The sequence below is a fragment of the Filicampus tigris genome, chromosome 2 (assembly GCF_054856515.1).
Source record: "Filicampus tigris isolate MCC_2025a chromosome 2, RoL_Ftig_1.0, whole genome shotgun sequence".
Classification (NCBI taxonomy): domain Eukaryota; kingdom Metazoa; phylum Chordata; class Actinopteri; order Syngnathiformes; family Syngnathidae; genus Filicampus; species Filicampus tigris.
The window spans coordinates 30,180,995-30,201,134 of record NC_141218.1 but is presented as its reverse complement, the minus strand read 5'-3'; the positions used below and the strand labels follow the sequence as shown (position 1 = coordinate 30,201,134).

At 40.1% G+C, this 20,140-nt stretch overlaps 1 protein-coding gene across 2 annotated transcripts in view; it reads left to right on the top strand.

Moving 5' to 3' along the window:
- Positions 1-20,140, top strand: part of aff2 (AF4/FMR2 family, member 2) — a 172,528-nt gene that overhangs the window by 55,808 nt on the left and 96,580 nt on the right. For both annotated transcript variants that reach the window (XM_086023915.1, XM_086023914.1), the window contains exons 2-4: positions 7,874-7,994; positions 14,949-15,612; positions 16,567-16,955. In XM_086023915.1, coding sequence (XP_085880041.1) covers positions 7,874-7,994; positions 14,949-15,612; positions 16,567-16,955 — 1,174 coding nt within the window. The remainder of the gene's footprint in view (positions 1-7,873; positions 7,995-14,948; positions 15,613-16,566; positions 16,956-20,140) is intronic.

Sequence of the window (20,140 nt, the reverse complement as noted above, 5' to 3'; positions counted from 1 at the left end):
GTAATTGACATTTAAAAGTATCCGAAAATTCGGTGTATTTGTAAAATAAATAAATACAATTTAAAAAAGGACATCTGGTCCATTTATTGCAATGGAGAGAGACATTTCAATTTCAATTAAATGTGTTTATAGATAATGTTAGCAGACAGCACTGCTCCATATCACGTTTCTCTATTTCGTTTAATTAATTGGAGTGACATGCTGTCCTGCTGCTATAATAACAACTGCCAAAGTAGTTATGTACTGTAGCTGAAGCTGCTATGGCCACAACGGAAACATTATGCTGATCAGGGGGTACCAATCTGAACTGAATTGTGCTATATACTGTGCCACACGGCTTCAAAGCAGCCTTCTGCTTCTCAAATCACTTATGCCGTTGACTTCTCGACAACACAATCTATCAGGATCCAGATATATTTCCTGAGGGAAATGCATTTTTGTTGTTGTTTATATTATGCAATTTGTGTTTCTTAAGGAACGCGTGTCTGTCTGCAGGCTGCGTTCCATCATGTTGCTGCAGGCTCTGTTGACTACCATAGCATAGTGGGAAGCCTGAATGGAAAACAGCCCCCATTAATGGCTTCAGTAACACCTGTGCCTTTCCTACTGTGTCATATCATCCAATCTGCTCTGAAAAGAGCTCATCAGGACTGTGGGAAGCATTTGAACATAAAAGCCTCCATTTGCATGTTTTCTCATTTAAATGAGCAGAGCTACTGCGTGCTGTCAATGTTCGCTGCTATGAATGTTTTGCTTCAAAGTGATCCAATAAATTGGCTCTTTTTGCTAAATTATAACGTGTGTATTTACAAAACATAGTTTCAGATGTGAGATAAATGATGATAGATTCACTTGAGCTGAAACAAATGCCTTTCATCTTCAGAGGAACACGTTAATCCCCAGTAACTGTGCAAAATGTGTGCACAGGCTCATTGAGCTCAGATGGCAAAGTAAAACTTTACTCCGACTGTCTGGATGACTTTAAATTAGTTGTAACATATTTCAAGTGGTTGCCTTGAACTGTTCTGACAGTTCTTCCCATAAGACACAAATACCGCATGAGCGCTCACTGATGCGGGACCACAAACTCTTAGTGACATGCGCTGGCCGCAACCTTCTTTCTAAATAACGACAGAACGCACAGGAGTATGTTCTGCGAGGCCCGTAGACCTGCTGCATCATCTGTTTCTTGGAGCTCAAATGTTGCAATGTTTGGACTGTCAAGTGTTTCGCAAATGCTTAACTGGCTTTTGCATTTTGTGTAATGCTCTTTGCCAGTTGGGTAACACTACCAGCATGATGGGGCCAAATTCACAAAAAACGTTCCTTTTCTAAAATATTGTTTTGTGTGTGTTTGAATTAGAGGTGTGCAACCCGGTCAAATGAGTTTATATCCTGATAAGGATATATATACTGATTTATTGGTTTTCCTTAAAATTACATTTAATTAATGGCAATTTTATTAGATCATTTCATTGTTTATGTAATAAAATACAAGCTCTAATTGGGAAAACAGAACACAATTTTTCAACCATTTGCTTTTCAACCTAAATTCAGTTGAATACTCAACAGAAACACAATATTTAATGTTCAAATTAATGTATGTTTGTTTGTTTTTTGAAAATATTCTCTCATTTTTAGTTTGATGCCTGCAACGCATTCCAAAAAAGCCGGACAGGGTAAACAAAAGAATAATGCCACGTGGACGCAGGAACACTTCAGAAAACCATCATTAACTAATCATTGTCATTTAACACAGTGTGTCATTACATCTACAAATACAAGTTAAAACTCAATGTCAATGGAAGGTCATATCAACAACACAAAGGAAATACCACCGGCCTCTCTGTGCCCGAGCTCATCTAAGATGGACTGATGCAAAGTGGTAAAGTGTTCTGTGGTCTGACGAGTCCACATTTCGAATTGTTTTTGGAAATTGTGTAAGTGGTGTCCTCCGGGCCAAAGAGCAAAAGTACCATTGAGACTGTTATAGGCGTAAAGTTGAAAAACCAGCAACTGTCATGGTGTAGGGCTGTGTTGGTGCTAGCCTCAGAGGGGATCGAGCCTTTTCTGTCGCTGGTTTTCTGTTCCCTCTGGAATGACCTCCCCAAAGCAATGTCTTTTCAGGGACGTCCCTGCTTATTCCAGCAAGACAAATGCCAAGCCACATTCTTTGTGTGCTACAAGAGTGTGGCTTCGTAGTAAAAGAGTTTGAGTATTAGACTGGCTTGCCAACAGCCCAGATCTGTCTCCCATTGAAAATATGCGGCGCGTTATGAATCACAAAATACGACAACGGAAACCCCAGACATTTGAGCAACTGAAGATGTGCAACAAGCAAGAATGGAAAAGAATTCCACCTACAAAGCTTCAGCAATTACTGTCCTCAGTTCCCAACCACTTTTTGAGTGTTGTTAGAAGGAAAGATGTAACACCGTTGTAAAACTGCCCCTGTCCCATCTTTTGTGGAACATGTTGCAGGCATCAAACGATGATAACAATAATGTTTATTAGATTGAACATTAAATGTCTTGTCTTTGTGGTGTTTTCAATTGAATATAGGTTGAAGAGATTTGTAAATCGTTGTATTCTGTTTTGATGTGTGTTTTACACAACATCCCAACTTCATTGGAATTGGTCTTTTTAAGAATGCAATCTGACTCAATGGCCAGACCTTATACAAGTCCAAGATTGTTTGTTGAAACACCTGAAAATGTGCTGTGAGAAGGCAATAAGGGAGCGTGTGCCAATGTGTGCATGCATTCGTGTGTGTGGGTGTGTGTGTGTGAACTGAAAAGTGTGTGTGCGAATAGTTATCAGGGGAGACCAGCATAGCTCTGTTGAGATTAAATTCCCAGAGCTTACTCTGGCTATCAGCATTACTTCAGGACACAAGCACACACAAAACAAACAGAAACCTGCCACCATTTCATTCATAAAAAAAAATATATATATATATAATAAAAAATCAGCACAAACAATATGCTGCCTGCTCTTTCATTTGTATACTGACAATGATGTAATTCAGATCAATCGATTTTTTTTAAAACTACAATATCAAAAACATCTTTGTTCCTGCAAATAAAAGACACCTTTATTTAATGTTGTCCATCACAACTTATGGATGATCAGAAAGAAAAAGCGGTTTTAATCACTCAACATTTTATTGTATGTGGCAGGCGTACACTTGAAAAAGAAAATGATTTGCAAGTTATTTTTGTGCCCAGTGATCAACGTACTATATCACAAAACATAGTATGTGTGGTTTGACCAAAACCAGCAAAGGAAAAATAAAATAAAACAAAATGTAGTTGTAATTGCAACGTCAGTAGCCTATTAGTAAATAACAATTAAAAAACAACAAAGATAGTATAACTGTAAAACATATTTAGAGTTAATTGCACTTCTGTTGGTGATTAGGCTTTTTAAGAAAAAAGGCAATACAAGTGTTTCAATATCCTTTTGAAATTACAGTACCTCTGGGTTAAGTTGTGTGCGCGCGTGTGCTTTTTGTTTACTAGCACAATTAAAAAAACTAAAAACTTATTTTCCTGAACCCTTGTAGAGCTGTAGTTTTGCTTTAATGGCAGACATTACTACCGCCAAAAATAACAGACCTACAAGAATTTGACACTCAAAATATATTTGAATAAGGCTTCAAACAAAGACAAGGAAGACTTACTCCAATTTCACGTCTCACACAGACGGTCGACTGCATCATCCGAAAGAGGAGATATCACAGTTTCCGTGCCAATGATGTCATGCACGAACTCCAGCAAGTCTAATTTCTGTTTCCGCAAATCAACCATGCCGTACTTGGTCGGGCGTGTGCTCCATCCCGCCCTGATTTTGATGCAAATTGGTGAGGCTAGGATTGGCCGGGAAAACACTTCGTTCCATCCCACAATGGGACACAAAGGCACAGAAGCCCCATTACACCAAATTCTACCAACGCAAAGTCTAGCAAAATAGCAAAAGAAAGAACACTCCACCCACTTGCACAGTTAGATTGTGCTTCATGCTAGAATCGCAGCCCGAATGAAAATAGGGCCCAATGTCTTTACTTTATCGTGAAACAGTCTGCTTAGCTAAAGTGATTATTGTGTCCTCAGTATTTTGTAATTAGAGGCACTACCGATAATTTCCTGTTTTCTGAGTTTTACATTCCCAGCAGTGAATCTATGATTCTAAGTTGACACTATTACTATATATGTTACCAAAACCAAGGATGGAACAAATAACATTCATTAAAGTCCTGGTTAGAATGAAAGATCTGACTGTGAGATAACTTGCGACAGAAAGTGCTGCACTGTAACGGGAAAAGACTCATGTTCCCCGATTGCCACTGTTTAAAAATCAAGTGTCAAGTGGAGACAGACAGTGATCTGCAATGTGGCCCAGGAAAATGTTGTGTGTGTTCGGGATGGGGAAAAACAACCAATAAGCATCGATGCATCTTCATAATTGTCGAAGATGCGATGTCCCAAATTGAACTATTATGTCACAGATATAATTTGAGAATACCGGCGCTCTGAATGACAAGTGGTGAAATTGATTTTCTTTCAAATGTAATTGTTATGAAAGACTTGCACCCTTTTATTACTCACTAATTTGTGTCCGATAATTTCATTCATGATTGCTTCCTCCTCTGTTGCATCACAAATCGTTTTATTGCTGTCATCGGCCGAATCCCATCCAGGCCGCGCGCCTTGGCCAAATCTTGCACTTTTGTGAGTCTAAACAAAGCGCAGGGGTCACGGTGAAAGCAGGGCCAGATATCAGTGAGGTCTGTGTGGGTTTACGTTTTGGCTTTATCAAGAAAGGACTACATTTGGCAAGACTTGTGCAATTTTGCTGTAACACCTACAATGGTGAACTAAACCACACATTTTCTATGATGCTGGAGTCCCAACAGCTGACAGTATTATAGTTCAACGCCACTGCAAACTGCAACCACACAAAAAAAAATATTTTTTGACAGACACTGTCAATCAAAATGAATGGCGTTTTCTATTTCCACTCTCTTTGTTTTTCCTTGTCGGTGCGCCGATATTTAGTCCTGGGAATCGTTTTCAGTATTGGTGTATGGTTGTATCCACAATTAAGAACTCACGAGAAGGGGCCCCACAAACACATAGTGGTCTGCCTCTCCCGCCTCTTCAGATTATAGCTACTAGCTCTTGAATGAAATCCACAACTTTGAAAGTCCTTTGTGTTGTTCATGCTATGTCAAATGACAGCATATCACATCTTAATTGGTGCGCATCTTTAATGTAGCATTGCTGGTGCTGTGTTAAGATGCTTATCTCATCTTCTCAATGATGGAGATATACATATCTCTTGTGCGTGCTTGGTGCTTGCACTGCATGTTTGTGGCATGTGACTTACTGAGCTGTCACTTATCTCTGCGTACAGATAGATGATGAACCCTCTCTCTCGCTCTGTCATAGACACTCACATAATCACGCTCACTCACACGAACGCATGCGCACGGAATTGTCAATCATTTTCCTGGAATTCCCATCGCTCTCTGTTACTTTCATCCTACTTTCCTGTCCTCATCCCTCTAGTCAGTCTTTCATCATTCTCTTATTTTCTTTCCTTTTTAAGAAACAGTCGGTTGCCCTGTACGTATTTTTTTCACCTTCCCATGGGCCTCTATGACCCCCCCCCCCCGTCCTTCTCCTTCTTCTCATTGCCTCTCTCCATTCTCCCTACCACCCACTCGCATCTTACTGGGAGATTAAATGTCGGAGGAGAGGTCTGGTGCAGGAAAAGAGAACGTCTCTTTTAGTTGTGTTGATGGCTAATTAGGCACTCTGTCTCCTCTCCGTGCAGTGCATTGGGTAAAACAGATGCCCTTTCCTGGGTCAACAGGCCACAGGCGTGCGCGTAGCGTGTGCGTTCTCACACACACTTTAAACCTCTAAGAGCCGCTTTTAGATTTCTCTGTGGACTGTTGGACCGCAGCTGATTGAAACGGTTTGGGTTAGCGTAGTAAAACGTGGGCTTTGCTTAAAAATAGACGCTAATATGTGGGAATCAATCAGCGCCATTACTATTCTCCACAGATGGCTTGTTTCAATTCATGTTTCCAGCTGTTTTACACAGGAACCGTTCATGAATCACACACCCAGCAGCACTCATGGGTGGAGTATAAGTCAAGAAAGAGTACTTCGCAGAGCAACTGATTAAAAGCTCATTTCATTCCGATATTATCAACGACACCATGAGAGGACATGAAGGGAATGTGGCATGGCTCAGTAGGTACATTATGTCATCAACCCTACACAGGATTAGACACCCAACTCCCACACAGCCCGCTAAAGTTAAAAATGAATGAATGAAAGTGCCCATCTGATACCATACGGTACTTACTAATGAAAAAAAAAAAGAGTTGCCTTTGGGATCTATTGTCCTTAATATTGTTAGAGGGAGAATGATTAGAACATTTTGGGGTAGAGTAGCTCTTGATTATTATTATTATTTTTTTTGTTCATGGAATGTCTGCCCTCCTGGATCAGAAACGCTTACGATAAATAGTCTCCAGAACACAGCTGTACAGCTTTGTGACATTTTCAGTTTCAAATCTGCTGGCTGATGAGCACAGATGAGGATTGAAAGTGACACATGCATATACGCTGCAGGAGCTGGAGGAGAGCAAAAAAAGAAAAGTGCATGGCTACTCTGTGGAGTAGCAGTTTCATATCATATTTAGCAAACAAAGTTGACACTTGTGTGAAAATCTTGTTTGAGCTCCGTGGGGGGATACAAACCTCAGCAAAGACACTCTGAAGATAGTAATGAGCACTGCAGCAAGAATATCCACTAACATGGACAACATGCAATGACAAAAATAATATTCGAAAATACATTTTGTACAATGGCTTGTCAATGTATATACTTCATGAGAATGTCAGTGATTAATTTAAAAGAAAAAAAAAAGTTTTCAACAGTAAGTAAGTGTGCATATAGAAGGAAAATAAATGGGTGTCCAATTTTGCATATAATCCAATAAACCTTAATGGGATCTGAAATAAGCATGAATTCTACTGACCAATTAAAACTGCAGTTCTCTCAGAAAACACAACGGAATGCTTGCACGTTGTGTTTGAAGACGTATTGAATGTAAAACCACATGTGTGTGTGGGAAGTCACACGCCAAGATTTGAGCTTTCATAATAAGAGGTCCAATGATCATGGGCAACCTATATTATATTACATAACATAAATTAAAGTCTCCTTTTCATGTCATTTTTTTCCCAATGTCAGAGTGGTGTGGAAAATAATATTCTATTCTATACCATAGTATATCAAATACAACTGTATACAGGACCATTTGTTGTTCTTTGTTGTTTCTTATTAATCAGAAATGTAATGTGAGCACTTGATATCATTTAATAGCAAGTTAGTTTTGTTGTTCTTTTGACATAAATCACATTATCATTATTTGATATGCTGTACTTGTACACTTCCAACAGAAATACAGTAGTCTGAAATTAATTAGACTGACACAAACGACACTAATCAAAACACAAGTAGTAGCCTAAAACATAATCTATGCAACAGTTCATGACTTGCGAGTGCATCTTGAAATGAACTTCCCGCAACGATATAACTACAGAATATCTTTAATTTACTACACCTCGCTTTGTGGAAATTAAGTGTATCAAGTGATTTCTACCTGTTGTTTTTCTCTTTGTTGAGGTCAGAAATGGGTGGTTGGAGGATTGTCTATTAGCTATCACGCTTTTATTGCCATTGTTGGTGCTCGATATTGTCCACATGTCAGACATAAAAAGACAGTAGCTTCCGCCAGTGGACTGTTCTCAGTGGGCAACGCTAATGAGTTTTTCTCTTGGTTTCCTTTTAGCCATTTGGAGTCAGAGCGCAGTGTCCTGAAAAGGAGAGAATGGGAGAGGAGGACCCAGGAGGTCCAACAGGATGAAGATTTGTTCTCGACTGGATTCAACCTGTTTGGGGAACCTTACAAAGTAAGTAAGAGTGACTGACTGGACTCTCCATATACAGTTGTTTTGAATTACAGCCACAGTACTGAATTTATGTTTGGGGAACTGTTTATTAATTATGTAAATAAAATATAAGACACGTATTGCAGTTCAAGCGATGTATTTGATGGGTGTTCCCAACCAGTGGTGGTGTGAGACTGACATATTGCTATTCAATATTGCAATGTTTCCACTTTCCGATTGTGTAAAAAAAAAAACTGAGATTCAGCTAAAATGTGCTATAAGGTTAATTATTCAATAATAGGGATGTAACGATTAACTCAAGCCCCGATTCAATTCCTTTTTCATTTTTCAATTTGATTTCTCTAAAATCGCTACCATGCTTGTCTCTGTGCGCTAGTGTGGTGCGGCAGCCATCCACAAACGCAATACGCAATGATGTTTGATGCAAGCGTGTCAAGTAGGGCTGCCACAACCTATTATTTCGCTAGCCGACAAATCACCAACAGTAATCGACTAATCGGATCATACGAAAATCGCGGCATAATCGCACCAGGCTCTGATATGACCATTGGTAGCTTACAGCTTAGCAGCTTTGCACAGGTAGACAATTAAGATGAAAGTACATTCAATTTTAAAGATTAGGAGGAACATATTTTTTTTACCACTCTAAATTAGTATATTCTAACTACGTTGGTATGTTATGTCATTTTTGTTAGGTGTTGCCATCAAGGGTTTGTGGACTTGCGTTAACTTTGAGTGAGGGGATTTCCGAGTTCTTAAACGCAACACTCGGTATGTGGTCACAGGCAGCTTGAGGCAGCGCATGTTGATATTCTCTCTTGCTGTTTGATGTCAACCGCGGGACCGCAGGTATAACAAAACTGTTTTTAATAAACGTGAGTTTGCTGACTAATGCCTCCAATAGTCTGTAGTAGACGCTACAAAATGTTAGCGAACCACAACAGGAAATGCGTGCCGCATTTTTCATGGCATTATTAGCCATGTATGAAAGGGAGATATACATCGTTTTAATTAATTTCGGGAAATACGCCCGGGCTTTTGGATTCTGTTGTTAACTTTCACTCGGGTAGCCATGACACCATTACCCACAATGCTTCTGTTTACATCATGGATGACCCAGATTACCACTACTGCGCATGTACGTTGCAGTCAGGCATGACATGAGAGAGCGGCTATAGTTAACATGGCGTTACGAATCGATTCTTTTATTTTTTTACATTGATGCATATTTTAAGCAGTTTATATCGATTTTATATCAATTTTCAATAAATCGTTACATCCCTATTCAATAATTAAACATAATTTTTACTAAGAAGTATGTTATTTATATACAGTATATGTAAATATATCTATATAGATATATATGTATATATGTATGTATATACAGGATGACACAAAAAAAACGGTCATCACCTAAACTTGAATAACCTTTGAAATAATTAAACAATTATTTTTATTTTTCTGATTTACCAAGAAGAATTAATGTTCTAAGAGTCCAGCAAATTTTACCTTCGAGATGTCATGCATTACGGAGCAAAGGATCTTGATAGTTGAGGCATATTTTTGGCAGAAGTCTATCCATGCAGCTCAATTGCAATTTAAAGAACGGTTCGGATGTCGTGAATTTCCTGTCCCCTCAATGATCTACAGATGGGTCAACAAGTTCAGAACCCATGGGACTGTGCATAACATCAATCGTAAAGATCACAATTACACTCCGGATGAGCGAAAAAAAAATAAATAAATAAATATATATATATATATATATATATATATATATATAGGGGGGCAATAAGTTATTCTCCTCCAAAAATGTTTCTTACTTAGCTGTCACTTAGTAGACAGTTTTATACCAGCTGTTAAAATTTGATTGAGTTTTGGACAAGGACAATTTGACATGCTTGACATCATCTTTTCAATTAGGTAAATAGGATGATTTTACAAGATCTTAACTGGTGAGGATGTGCCACTTTAAAAAGCTGCTGAGTTATGTGATTCCGCATCTTGAAGCTAAAATTTGCAAACCTCTCATCCACCTCAATATTCTATACTTTTTATTACACCATGCTGAACTTACCTGAAATTTCAGGTAGGATAAAGGCAGTAATGGCATTAAAGTACATCATTATAGGCTAACATTTTCAATGTTTTCCCCAGTGGCCAACCGTTATACGCTCAAGCATAAGTTTCTCTGCAAGCGCCTTCGAGACACTCGGAACGTGTTGAGTAATGCATCCAAGTCCACGGCCACCCACTGCCCCCTGTGTATAAAATGGATTCAGAAGATTTAACTCTCATTCTCTGCAGCTAAGCACTTCACTTGCTTTTGCCGCCAAGTGTGTCGACCTTGGGACAGGCTGGCTTTGAATCTTGACAAAGTGTGTGTGTGTGTGTGACTGTCAGAACACATAAGAAACAAAGTGGGTTCTATATTAGAAATTGCTCAGGGTTCATTTTGAGGGTGCCACATGAGAGGTTACACTGATAATGACAATGCCTCCAGGCTTCGATTAATTGTGTTCAAGTCATTATTAGTGCAAAGCCAGCTCAGGTCAGGATATGAGTTTATGTGTTTGAGAGAATGATAGGGCGACACCATCTCAGCACTTTGGATGAAAAGGTTAAGTGATTGAACAATAATAAGAAAGTGAGCAAAAAAGATCACCCCCCTAATCTACCAGGATAGAAGATATAATTCATTTAGTCTAGCCGTTAAAATGAGGTGAATGTGACCTCAGATGAGTAGCAACACTTGGCATACTGCTCTATACTATACTGCAAAAGTGGAACTCAATCAAGATGGATGTTGACCTACCTAAGGCAGGCAAGCAGTGAGAAGTTCAAAGAAGAAAGTTTAGGATAAACATGGCACAACTATTAGGTGGTCGGGGGGGGGGGGGGTATTGGGGTCACTCACGGACGCATGGTCGTGGGTGCAAGGTGGTCTCCAATTGCTCACGTCACAAGCGCAGCAGACTATATCATCCGCAAGGGAAGATCTTGCAGTTTACCTGTCCAGCCGCACCTAGCCTGTGCCAATGTCATGCATGGACCCAAGTGAGTCTTTCTGCTTCCGCAATGTGCATAGACGGCCCTGATCTTAACGCAAATTAGTTGATCCATACCCACTGAAGTCTGCTACGTCAATCCCACAACAGTATACAACGGCGCAAACGCAAACTCCCATTTCTAGCTGTGCAAAGTCTAGGAAAATACCAAAAGAAAGTTAACTCCACCCATGAGCACTGTTGGACTGCGCTTTGCGCTAGATTTGCGCTGAGCACGACAATAGGGCCCTATATCGCCAAAGAAATTAGTGGTAACGAGCAAGTCCCGCTAATTAAATGTATTTGATTACAAAGTAAATGCTTATCAATAAATCTAATCATTAACTCTCTCTCTTGAAAGTAAATATTTGAGTGGTCTGCTGGTCTTAAGAATTAAGATGTGCATGTTTTTGTTGTTGTTGTTGTTTGGTTTTTTTTTACAACATGCCAAGGAGTAAAGAAATGTCAGCATTTTGGTGCTGCCCATCAATGTTGAGTTAGGGGTCCCCTCTAGACTGAATAAGTGTTTTCTATTATGAGAGTAAAAAAATCCATCATTGTCAATCTCTTGGAAGGTTTTCCACGAGAAAGCCCCGTCTTTCTTAAACGAAGACAGCATGTCTTACATTAGATTAGAAAGTATGTACAGTACATTTGAACTACAGTTTACTCCCAAGAATGAGATGCTAGTCCTATTTAAATACTGATTGTCAATTTATTTGCACATAAAAAAAACTATTAGTAAAGTGGGAATTGAAGTTGTGTCTATATTTGTGCCTGAAACTGTCATCATAAAAGCTGAATTGACTTAAATGAGAGGCGTTTCCAAGTGTGGGACAGTGAGAACCTTGAACAATTTGTCTTTTATGTGACACTGTTGTGTTTCTGTGAGATATTATGCTGCATGAATTGGGAAATGAACTGTTTTTAGCACCTCTCAGTATGATACAATGCCGTTGTACGTCACCGTATACGACACACATTTGCGAATTCAAACGCATTTCCTCCCAGTTTTAATGAAACCTGAGCTTTTGGTGCAGCTCCTGGGTTGTGCAGGTCTACCAAATGTTGTGACCATTTGGAGAAAATGTGATGGATGGGGCGCTTTGTTAGCCTTGAGGCCAAAAATCCGACTTGACCATCCACAGGGGTTTATGTTTATTTGCTTCATATTCCTGTGTTCCTCCTTGCTATAGCTCAGCTCTTACTGCTGTGACTCATGACAAATGGCTCTGGCATACTTTGCTACTTGGCTCTGCTGATTTATTTGTCTCGCTGAAGATTTCGTTTTTTACTGAAGGTGTTGCTTCACAGATACATACAATCAAAGGCCTGCTCAATCTCACGGCACACTCTCGCTCACCGCATGGGGAACCTTCGAGATTTATATCTCTTTGTTATCACCAGGGATTTATAGAAAACTTTCTTCTCAATCGTTTTTTCATTTTTTTTCCTCCATCACTCTGCCTTCATATCAGTTGGGTGTCTATCACTGTCTGACTTTCTCATTTACTTTGACTCTGTCAGCTATTAGCTAATCCCTTCGCTAATCCTGTTAAAGAGCGATATGTTGTTAGCAGTTATTTTTGGGTGAGCTAGTCACTCACACTCACGCATACAAGAGCACACATACACACAAATCCTGGTATTCATACCTGTCTCTATTTTCCATTTTGCCGCTTTGTGAATGTGTTCCTCTTCAGCCACAAGATTTTTATTCATGAGCTGGAGTATTAAAAGATACATTTGAATACTATAATTTCAGACTTTGGAAAATATAGTATTTTGGCTCCCCAATGCTTTGTTTCGGTGTAAAACAAAGGACAAAGGGAAATACATAAGGAGGTTTTATTTATTTTATATGTTATTGAAATAGAAGGACCTGTCATAATTCAAATAATATCAAAGCATTTCTTGCGCTTGGGGTCATAGGCGAGATGGGGCCTCATCCAACTTACTTTGGACGAGAGGCTTTATTGGTCGCCATTCAATCACAGGGCACATATAGACAAACTCATTCCCACTCACATTTGCGATTTAGAATACTTTACTTAGAATACCTTCAAATATGGTTTTGGGACATGGGAGGAACCCACAGCACCCAGAGATAACCCACACAATCATGGGGAGAAAATGCAATTTCCACTCAGAAAGGGCCAAGGCAAAATTCAAACTCTGAACCCTTTAAGTGAGGCAGACGTGTTGACCAAATGATCAGCCATGCTGCTAATATATGTATTAAGAAATGGTAAAGATATCTGACTTTAAGGGCTCTATCTTTGTAGACAGCGCACGTGCATAAAAACTGGTGCATCTTGATTTCCGTACCGGGACAAGCCTCCATTCGTGTGTTTGGGAATTTGTCAGACCGTGATGCACCATGCTGGGCATTCTGGCTGACACATTTTCTTTCACATGCCCATTCAAAGAGTTAGCCCGCACATTGCCTTAGGTATGCGCTGGCCACGAAAATAGTGCCCTTATGTAAAAAAAAAAAAAATTATAAATATATATATATACATATATATGAAGTGTCTATATATAACTCTTTTGCAAATTACCTTGGATGCGTCTCATTAATCAGAAGACATGTGCGTAATACTATACATAGATTACTTCTTCCTCCTCACAGATGTGGTATCTTCCATCAGCTGTAAAGCACTTTTGTTACCAATTTATTAGGCTCATTTGCTTATTGATTTATTTTAAACTCACACATTTGCTTTTTATTTGCTCCATCCATCACTTTAACTGACACATGACGCACAAGGGAGATTTAAAATTTAAAGAGTTGGACAGAATTGGCTATTTGAATGTCTGACCTCTCTTTGCCGTTTATTGGACAATGAATTTCCAAAGTAAGTGAAATAATCCACAAATAAATCACAACGTAACTGGTGTGTACTTGTATGGTTCGGTGATCCATGACTTTGAGCAGAACTAAAACCATCCCTGACACTGAAAGGGTAACAGTAATGGTAGTAATTATCATGCAATGATTAAATTGTATTCAGTTAAAGCAAATCAATGGTGGGGATAATCGTCAAGCCTGCAAGCTTTATAAAACACATTCTAGCAGAATTCCCTGCTCAGCAAGATCTCTCTGTGGATCATTGCATATTATTAGTCTGTTTGAATGTTGACAGAAATAAAACAAACAAACACAGACACACAAAAGCACAATTCAAATGAATTATTATTTCAGATGTTTGTATGGTTCAACTTGTTGAGCAAATTAAAGAGTGTCACCAGTACAGAGCATCGTTTCATTTTCAACTACTTTCCTATTTATTTATTTAATTTGATGTCTGCCATTTGTCCAATGTCTTGTTTAAATGAGAATCAGGTACCATAGATGTATTCATTTTTGGCTCATGTTTAATGTTTGCAACATGTGGTTGAAAAGACACATGAGGGAATTAGGGAACAACTACAGCTCTTTACATCTTTGCCTTTCTGAAAGGATCTCGGACTGAAACGGCGGATGATGAAATGCTGTGGTTTCATCATTAAAGAACCTGTCAAAGACTCTTAACTATTCCGGGGAACATCTCAGCATGAGCACATAACAGCTGAAGGGGCTTTTGGATCATAAATCAGTAGAAGCCAGAATGTCCTCCTCGCGATGATTGCTTGAGAACCTGAGGTCAGGCTAATAATGATTCCTGCTCCATTAGTTTTACTGCTCCAGCCTGGACTGGACCCTCTTAAGGAAGGCATGTGTTTAATTAATCATCGTCCGGGTGCCTGGTCAGTGGTCAACCGATTCATCTCTTCCTGTTCCTCTCTGAATGAGTAAAGAGGGCTTTTCATCAAGTGCTAAGAAATGAAACGGAAAGATGGAAACTTAATTAATACTCCTGTCTGTCACTTTTCTTCCCTACTGTCTCTTCTACCTTTCTTTCAGACTAATAAAGGTGACGCATTGGCGAGTCGGGTCCAAAACACGCTTGGCTCCTATGAAGAAATGAAAGACCTGTTGACCAGCCATTCAAACCAGAGCCACCTAGTGGGAATCCCCAAAGGCAGCAGTGGCAGCAACAACACCATGCAAACACCAACCACTTCAGCGAGTGAGAGAGCCACAATGGACACGCAGCTTTTCAATGAGACCCTGAATGGAGGCACAGGAGCAGATGGGGGAGGAGTGGAGGGAGGTGGGGGGAAAAGGATTGCAAGTGCGTCCTTGGCATCTTCAAATTCCATGCAACCTCCTGCATCAACAACAACGTCATCGAGTGTGCAGTCATTGCCTCATCAGAATTCCAAAAAGTCCAGGAGCTCCACTGAGTGGGGAAAGGGAGGCCATGCGCAGAGCACCCCAGGAACAGGCCTCCATCTGGGGCTGGGGCAAGGCCAAGGTCAGCCTGCAGGAGCTGCAAATGGAAGAGGGAAAGTCTCCATGTTTGAAGAACAGCAACTCCAAAGGCATGATGAGCTTTTCAGCTCACTGAAAGATGACTTAGGCCTCAAAAGAGATTTGAGCCCTTCTTCGTCATCTTCCTCCTCTTCCTCCACCTCCTCTGGGAGACGGCATTCTTCACATCCCACTAAAACTCTTCCTGTCCCAGGTATGTCCGACAGAAGGTCACCCAAAAAGAAGTTGTTTGATTGTATTCCCCTAAACCTCTATCACCTATGTTAACATGTTTATCAGCGAGCTAATTCACACAAAAAAGAAATAACCACCTCGCAACTCAGCAACAATGGCAGTTGATGTTGCTTACTTAGCCGCTGTCAAAGTGAAGTGTTCAATTGTTAACTTGCTGACGGCCCAATTAATTGCATGAAAATGAAGTGACACAGTACAGTGCAGTAACACAGTACAGTAGGATGGTGAAAAGGCGGAACGTAAACAAAAATGAAGAATTGAGGTAATGATGTCTCAGGCAATTGTAAAAACGCCGGCTGGACACGTTTTGTAGCTGCGGTTGTTATTTTTTTTCAAGTGCTATATAAATAAAATTGAGTTGAGTTGAGGGTACATATTATATTTTGTCTTTTAACATTGGATGGAATAGTTTGACATTTTTGGAAATCTTCCTCAATACATATTCCCCATTCCTTCTTTGAAGTTCAAAGAGGAGACAACCCTGAAAAAGAGGAGTACAACCCTGCATTAAGTTTCAACACCAGTTTGATTGTCACAAACTTAGCCTGAAGACTGAAACAAGGGCTAAGCCACAATTGCGGCAATCGAAACTTCCCAAAATGTTTGTGCCACTGAACATTTGTCTTGAGTTTTCCATCCATTTAAACTCTTGGAATAGCACTTTTTCTCCTTGAGTTTTCAGTTTGCTTCCCAAACTAAAAAGCGTTTGAATGTTGTGGGTAGTCTGTACAAAAAACAAACAAACATTTACTCTTGTGTTGTTGTTGACAAATACTTGTGTGTTGATCAATTATTGAATTTCAGGTAGATGCTTTGGACGTCTGATTGAATATAGAGAGCACTGAATAACTCAATATTCTTCAATAACCAGGTCACTATTTAGTTTTTTGTCTTTTTTCGTACACACCCACAGATGGTGGACATTTTCGATCTTCGACCATGGATGCAGGTCATTGCAAATTGTCTGGCTCCCCATTAGAAAGTGAACCAAGCGCTCACCTCTCCACGTCCTCCTCCCCGCTGGCTTCCACATCACTTTTGTCGGCACCCGTACCTGGTCTAACCACTCCCACATCTACATTCCCACTCGGTGGCCTATCCGGGAAGCCGATTGCAGTGCAGCAGAAGCCGACAGCCTACGTTCGCCCAATGGATGGCCAGGACCAGGCACCCATCGACTCTCCTCAATTAAAGCCACTTCTCGCGGCCCCAGAAGGGTTCAACTGTGGTCAAACGTACGGTGGAAACTCTGGAAACATGAAGAATAAACTGCCAAAACTGAGTCTGAGCCACACTGCGGAGGTAAGCAAACAACGACCGTTGCATTTCAGTACTTCAACGAGAATATGGAGCACTTGCTGAAGGTGTTTCATTTTCCATCCATTTTTACACTGCCGATGATGTTCAGAGTTGGTTTAGGGCTGTAAAGTCAGGCCTAACTTCCTGTCAATCACAGAATGGATATACTATACCGTATTTTGGGGTATTGACTGCATGAGCCCATGCTGGCTGCATATTAGTCATGTCATGTCATGTCATTTTCCAAACCGCTTATCCTATACAGGGTCGCGGGGAGTTGCTGGAGCCTATCCCAGCCGTCAACGGGCGAAGGCAGACTACACCCCGGACTGGTCGCCAGCCAGTCGCAGGGCACACACATAGACACTGTCGCTGAGCGGGAATCGATCCCACGCTGCCCGCACACAACTCGGGCGTGTGTAACACTACACTATCAGCGGACTGCATATTAGTCACCACTGGCTAAATGACCAATGGGCTCTGTTTTATTGTGCTGTTAGATCACTGATAGTGTGGTGGATACTAAGGAATATTAGAGGTGGGACAAAATATTGATTCAAAGTCTGCTGCTAACAGCAATGATCAAATATCAGTATTGTTGATGTCCAACAAAAGATGAAAATAATGTAGGTGAATCTAGTACCTCCCCACATTCTGTCACCAGTGAATAAAAACTTCACAAAGATCTCTTTTATGAGTAGCTTCTTTAGTAGGTGGACAAATCATTGGACAGTATTTGAAAAGAAGATCAGTTTCTCCTTCTTCTTCCTTCTTTTCCTATATTTTGACTTTTGCTTGGTTATTGTGTTGTGATATGATAGTTATTATTGTTCAATATTGAGATATCACATTCTTAATTACTGCGCGGTAGGAAATGGTGCAGGATTTGCAGACGAGGTTAGTTCATTTCAACAGTGTTTCCCAGCCTTTCTTAAGCCAAGTCACCATTTTTTACATGAGAAAAATCTTCTGGAACACCAAAAAACAACCATATTGAAATGATGATGATCTGGTCCATAGTGACATACTGAGTGTGAAATGTGAGCGTGTTTCATTGAACACAAAGCTGACATACTCACAGGAAGACGTGACTTACTCTCTTGTATGAATGGTAACGGGTGGAAGCACACGTTTTTTTGTACGTGCTGCTATCTAAAGGAAGGGAATTTTATTGGTCAGCTTGTAAAATCACTTGCAAAGAAAGATGAGCAAAGATGTATCAATAAATAATAGTGTTTGTACCAATTAAGTGAAATAATGATTACATCGTAATAACTGATAGCCTGTGACACCTGTGATGATCTTTGATGGCAACCTGGTTGTGTAGCACCGCATAACATCACTGATGAAAGCACTCCTAGCTAAATGCTTCTATTTCATGCAAGGTAGCCAAGAACAATCCCTGAGCACAGATGACCACAGTCCTCCTTTGTTATCTGGAACGTGAACTTCAGTATGATGTTCATAAAAAATAAATAGAACTATTTCGAAGGGATCTGGGGTGTTAGTCAAGTCCAGGAAAGTCATTTCACGCTGAGTCTGTTGTTTTATTCCGACTTAATAAAAAAAAAAGAAAAAAAAGAAAAAGTCTTTCATAAAAGAACATTAACTCCAGTCCTCTCAGACGACCAACCCTAGGGAGTTTGTTAAACCTGATCTGCTTATCACTGATTTCCTGGATTTGATTTGACTGGCCAAACCAAATGATTTCATACAATAGCCTGTTCCTCAAAGTGTATTCTCGGCCCTGAAGCGCCACATAAGTCATGCGGCTCTTGTTCTTGTTCAAATTGAGTTGTACTCCTGGTACTTATACATGGCGGGTACAGATTGAATATAATTGGACACAATTGTATTGTCAAATAAATTGGACCATACCAAACCCCTTCCAGTCTACTCTCTCTGACTCTCTTACTTCAGCTTGCCCTCCATCTTTATCTCTCTCACTTGCCTTTTCAAAACAGCATGAAACATCCAGCTTGGTGCTGTGCGTGCGTGCGTGCGTACTATGTGACAGGAGAGTAGTCATCCCTATCGAATGTAGCAGCTGTTCCTTTGCTTTGATGGAGCTGGTGTGTGTGTGTGCGTTGCTTTCTAAATGAGCCCGAGATGGAGCTTGGAGCATATGGCGCTGAGAAGGAGAAAGGCAGTCAGATGTGGGGAGACAGAGGAATTAAAATATACTTTATCCTCCAGACTTTATTATAGAGGACTATAACAAGAGCAACTGAAACCAATCAAACACAAGATGCTTCTTTTACAGTTTTTCACTCACATATCAATGCATGCTGTTAATGACCTTTACATTTCTCTCAACCAAATGCAAACAAAAAAGCTTTCAGGGGACAAATTGTAGCCATGGCAACATTTGTAATCAAAGGTCCAGACGTTGAAAATTGGGTGTTGTTTTGGTTGTTTTCCCCTGAATTGTTGATGTACAGACAGGAAATGTCTTGTAGAATGGTGTTTTTTTTCTTTTTAATTTTTTAAAAAGAAGATTGATCCAATTTGTTTTCATTGTGACAAAAGCCACTTTGGAATATTAGTATAAATATAACATTGGCAAATATTTGCTTCATTGAAATTTTATCTGGGGGTGATGCTTGATATATTTAGTGGGCAGTGTGATTTATTTACTTTTACTATGCTAAGCTAGTACCCAGACATGAAGTTGTGTTATCATTTACAGAATGTTCATTCAAGGTTTTGTGGAGTGTACTGTTATGGCCATTTGCTTGTACTGCATCTGGGAAATTATTGCATATAGAGGCTTGAGTCCATTTCACATGGTCTTCCCTGCAAATTGGTGATTCAAAGGCAAAACGGCAGCAGTCAGACTTTATTCACATTTGGCTTTAAGACAGAAGTTGTGAAGGGAAACACAGCATTGCCGTCTCTGAAGTCCACACACACACAGCACAGCGCATTCAGACAATTAGCTGAGTGCAGACGTCAGCACCAACGTCTGGGACATCGACATTTGCTTTCAACTCAAAGGCACGTTTGCAGTGAGACCTGGATGTTAAACTTCGCCCTCTGGTCATGGCTTCACAGGAGCAGCTTGGGGTTCACAAACTTGCTCAAGGACAGTTCAGCTCAGGATTAGAACCACAACCTGTGGATTGGGCGATGACCACTCTAACACCTGAGCCATGCTGTCTATTTTTACTACACAGTGTAATGGTCAA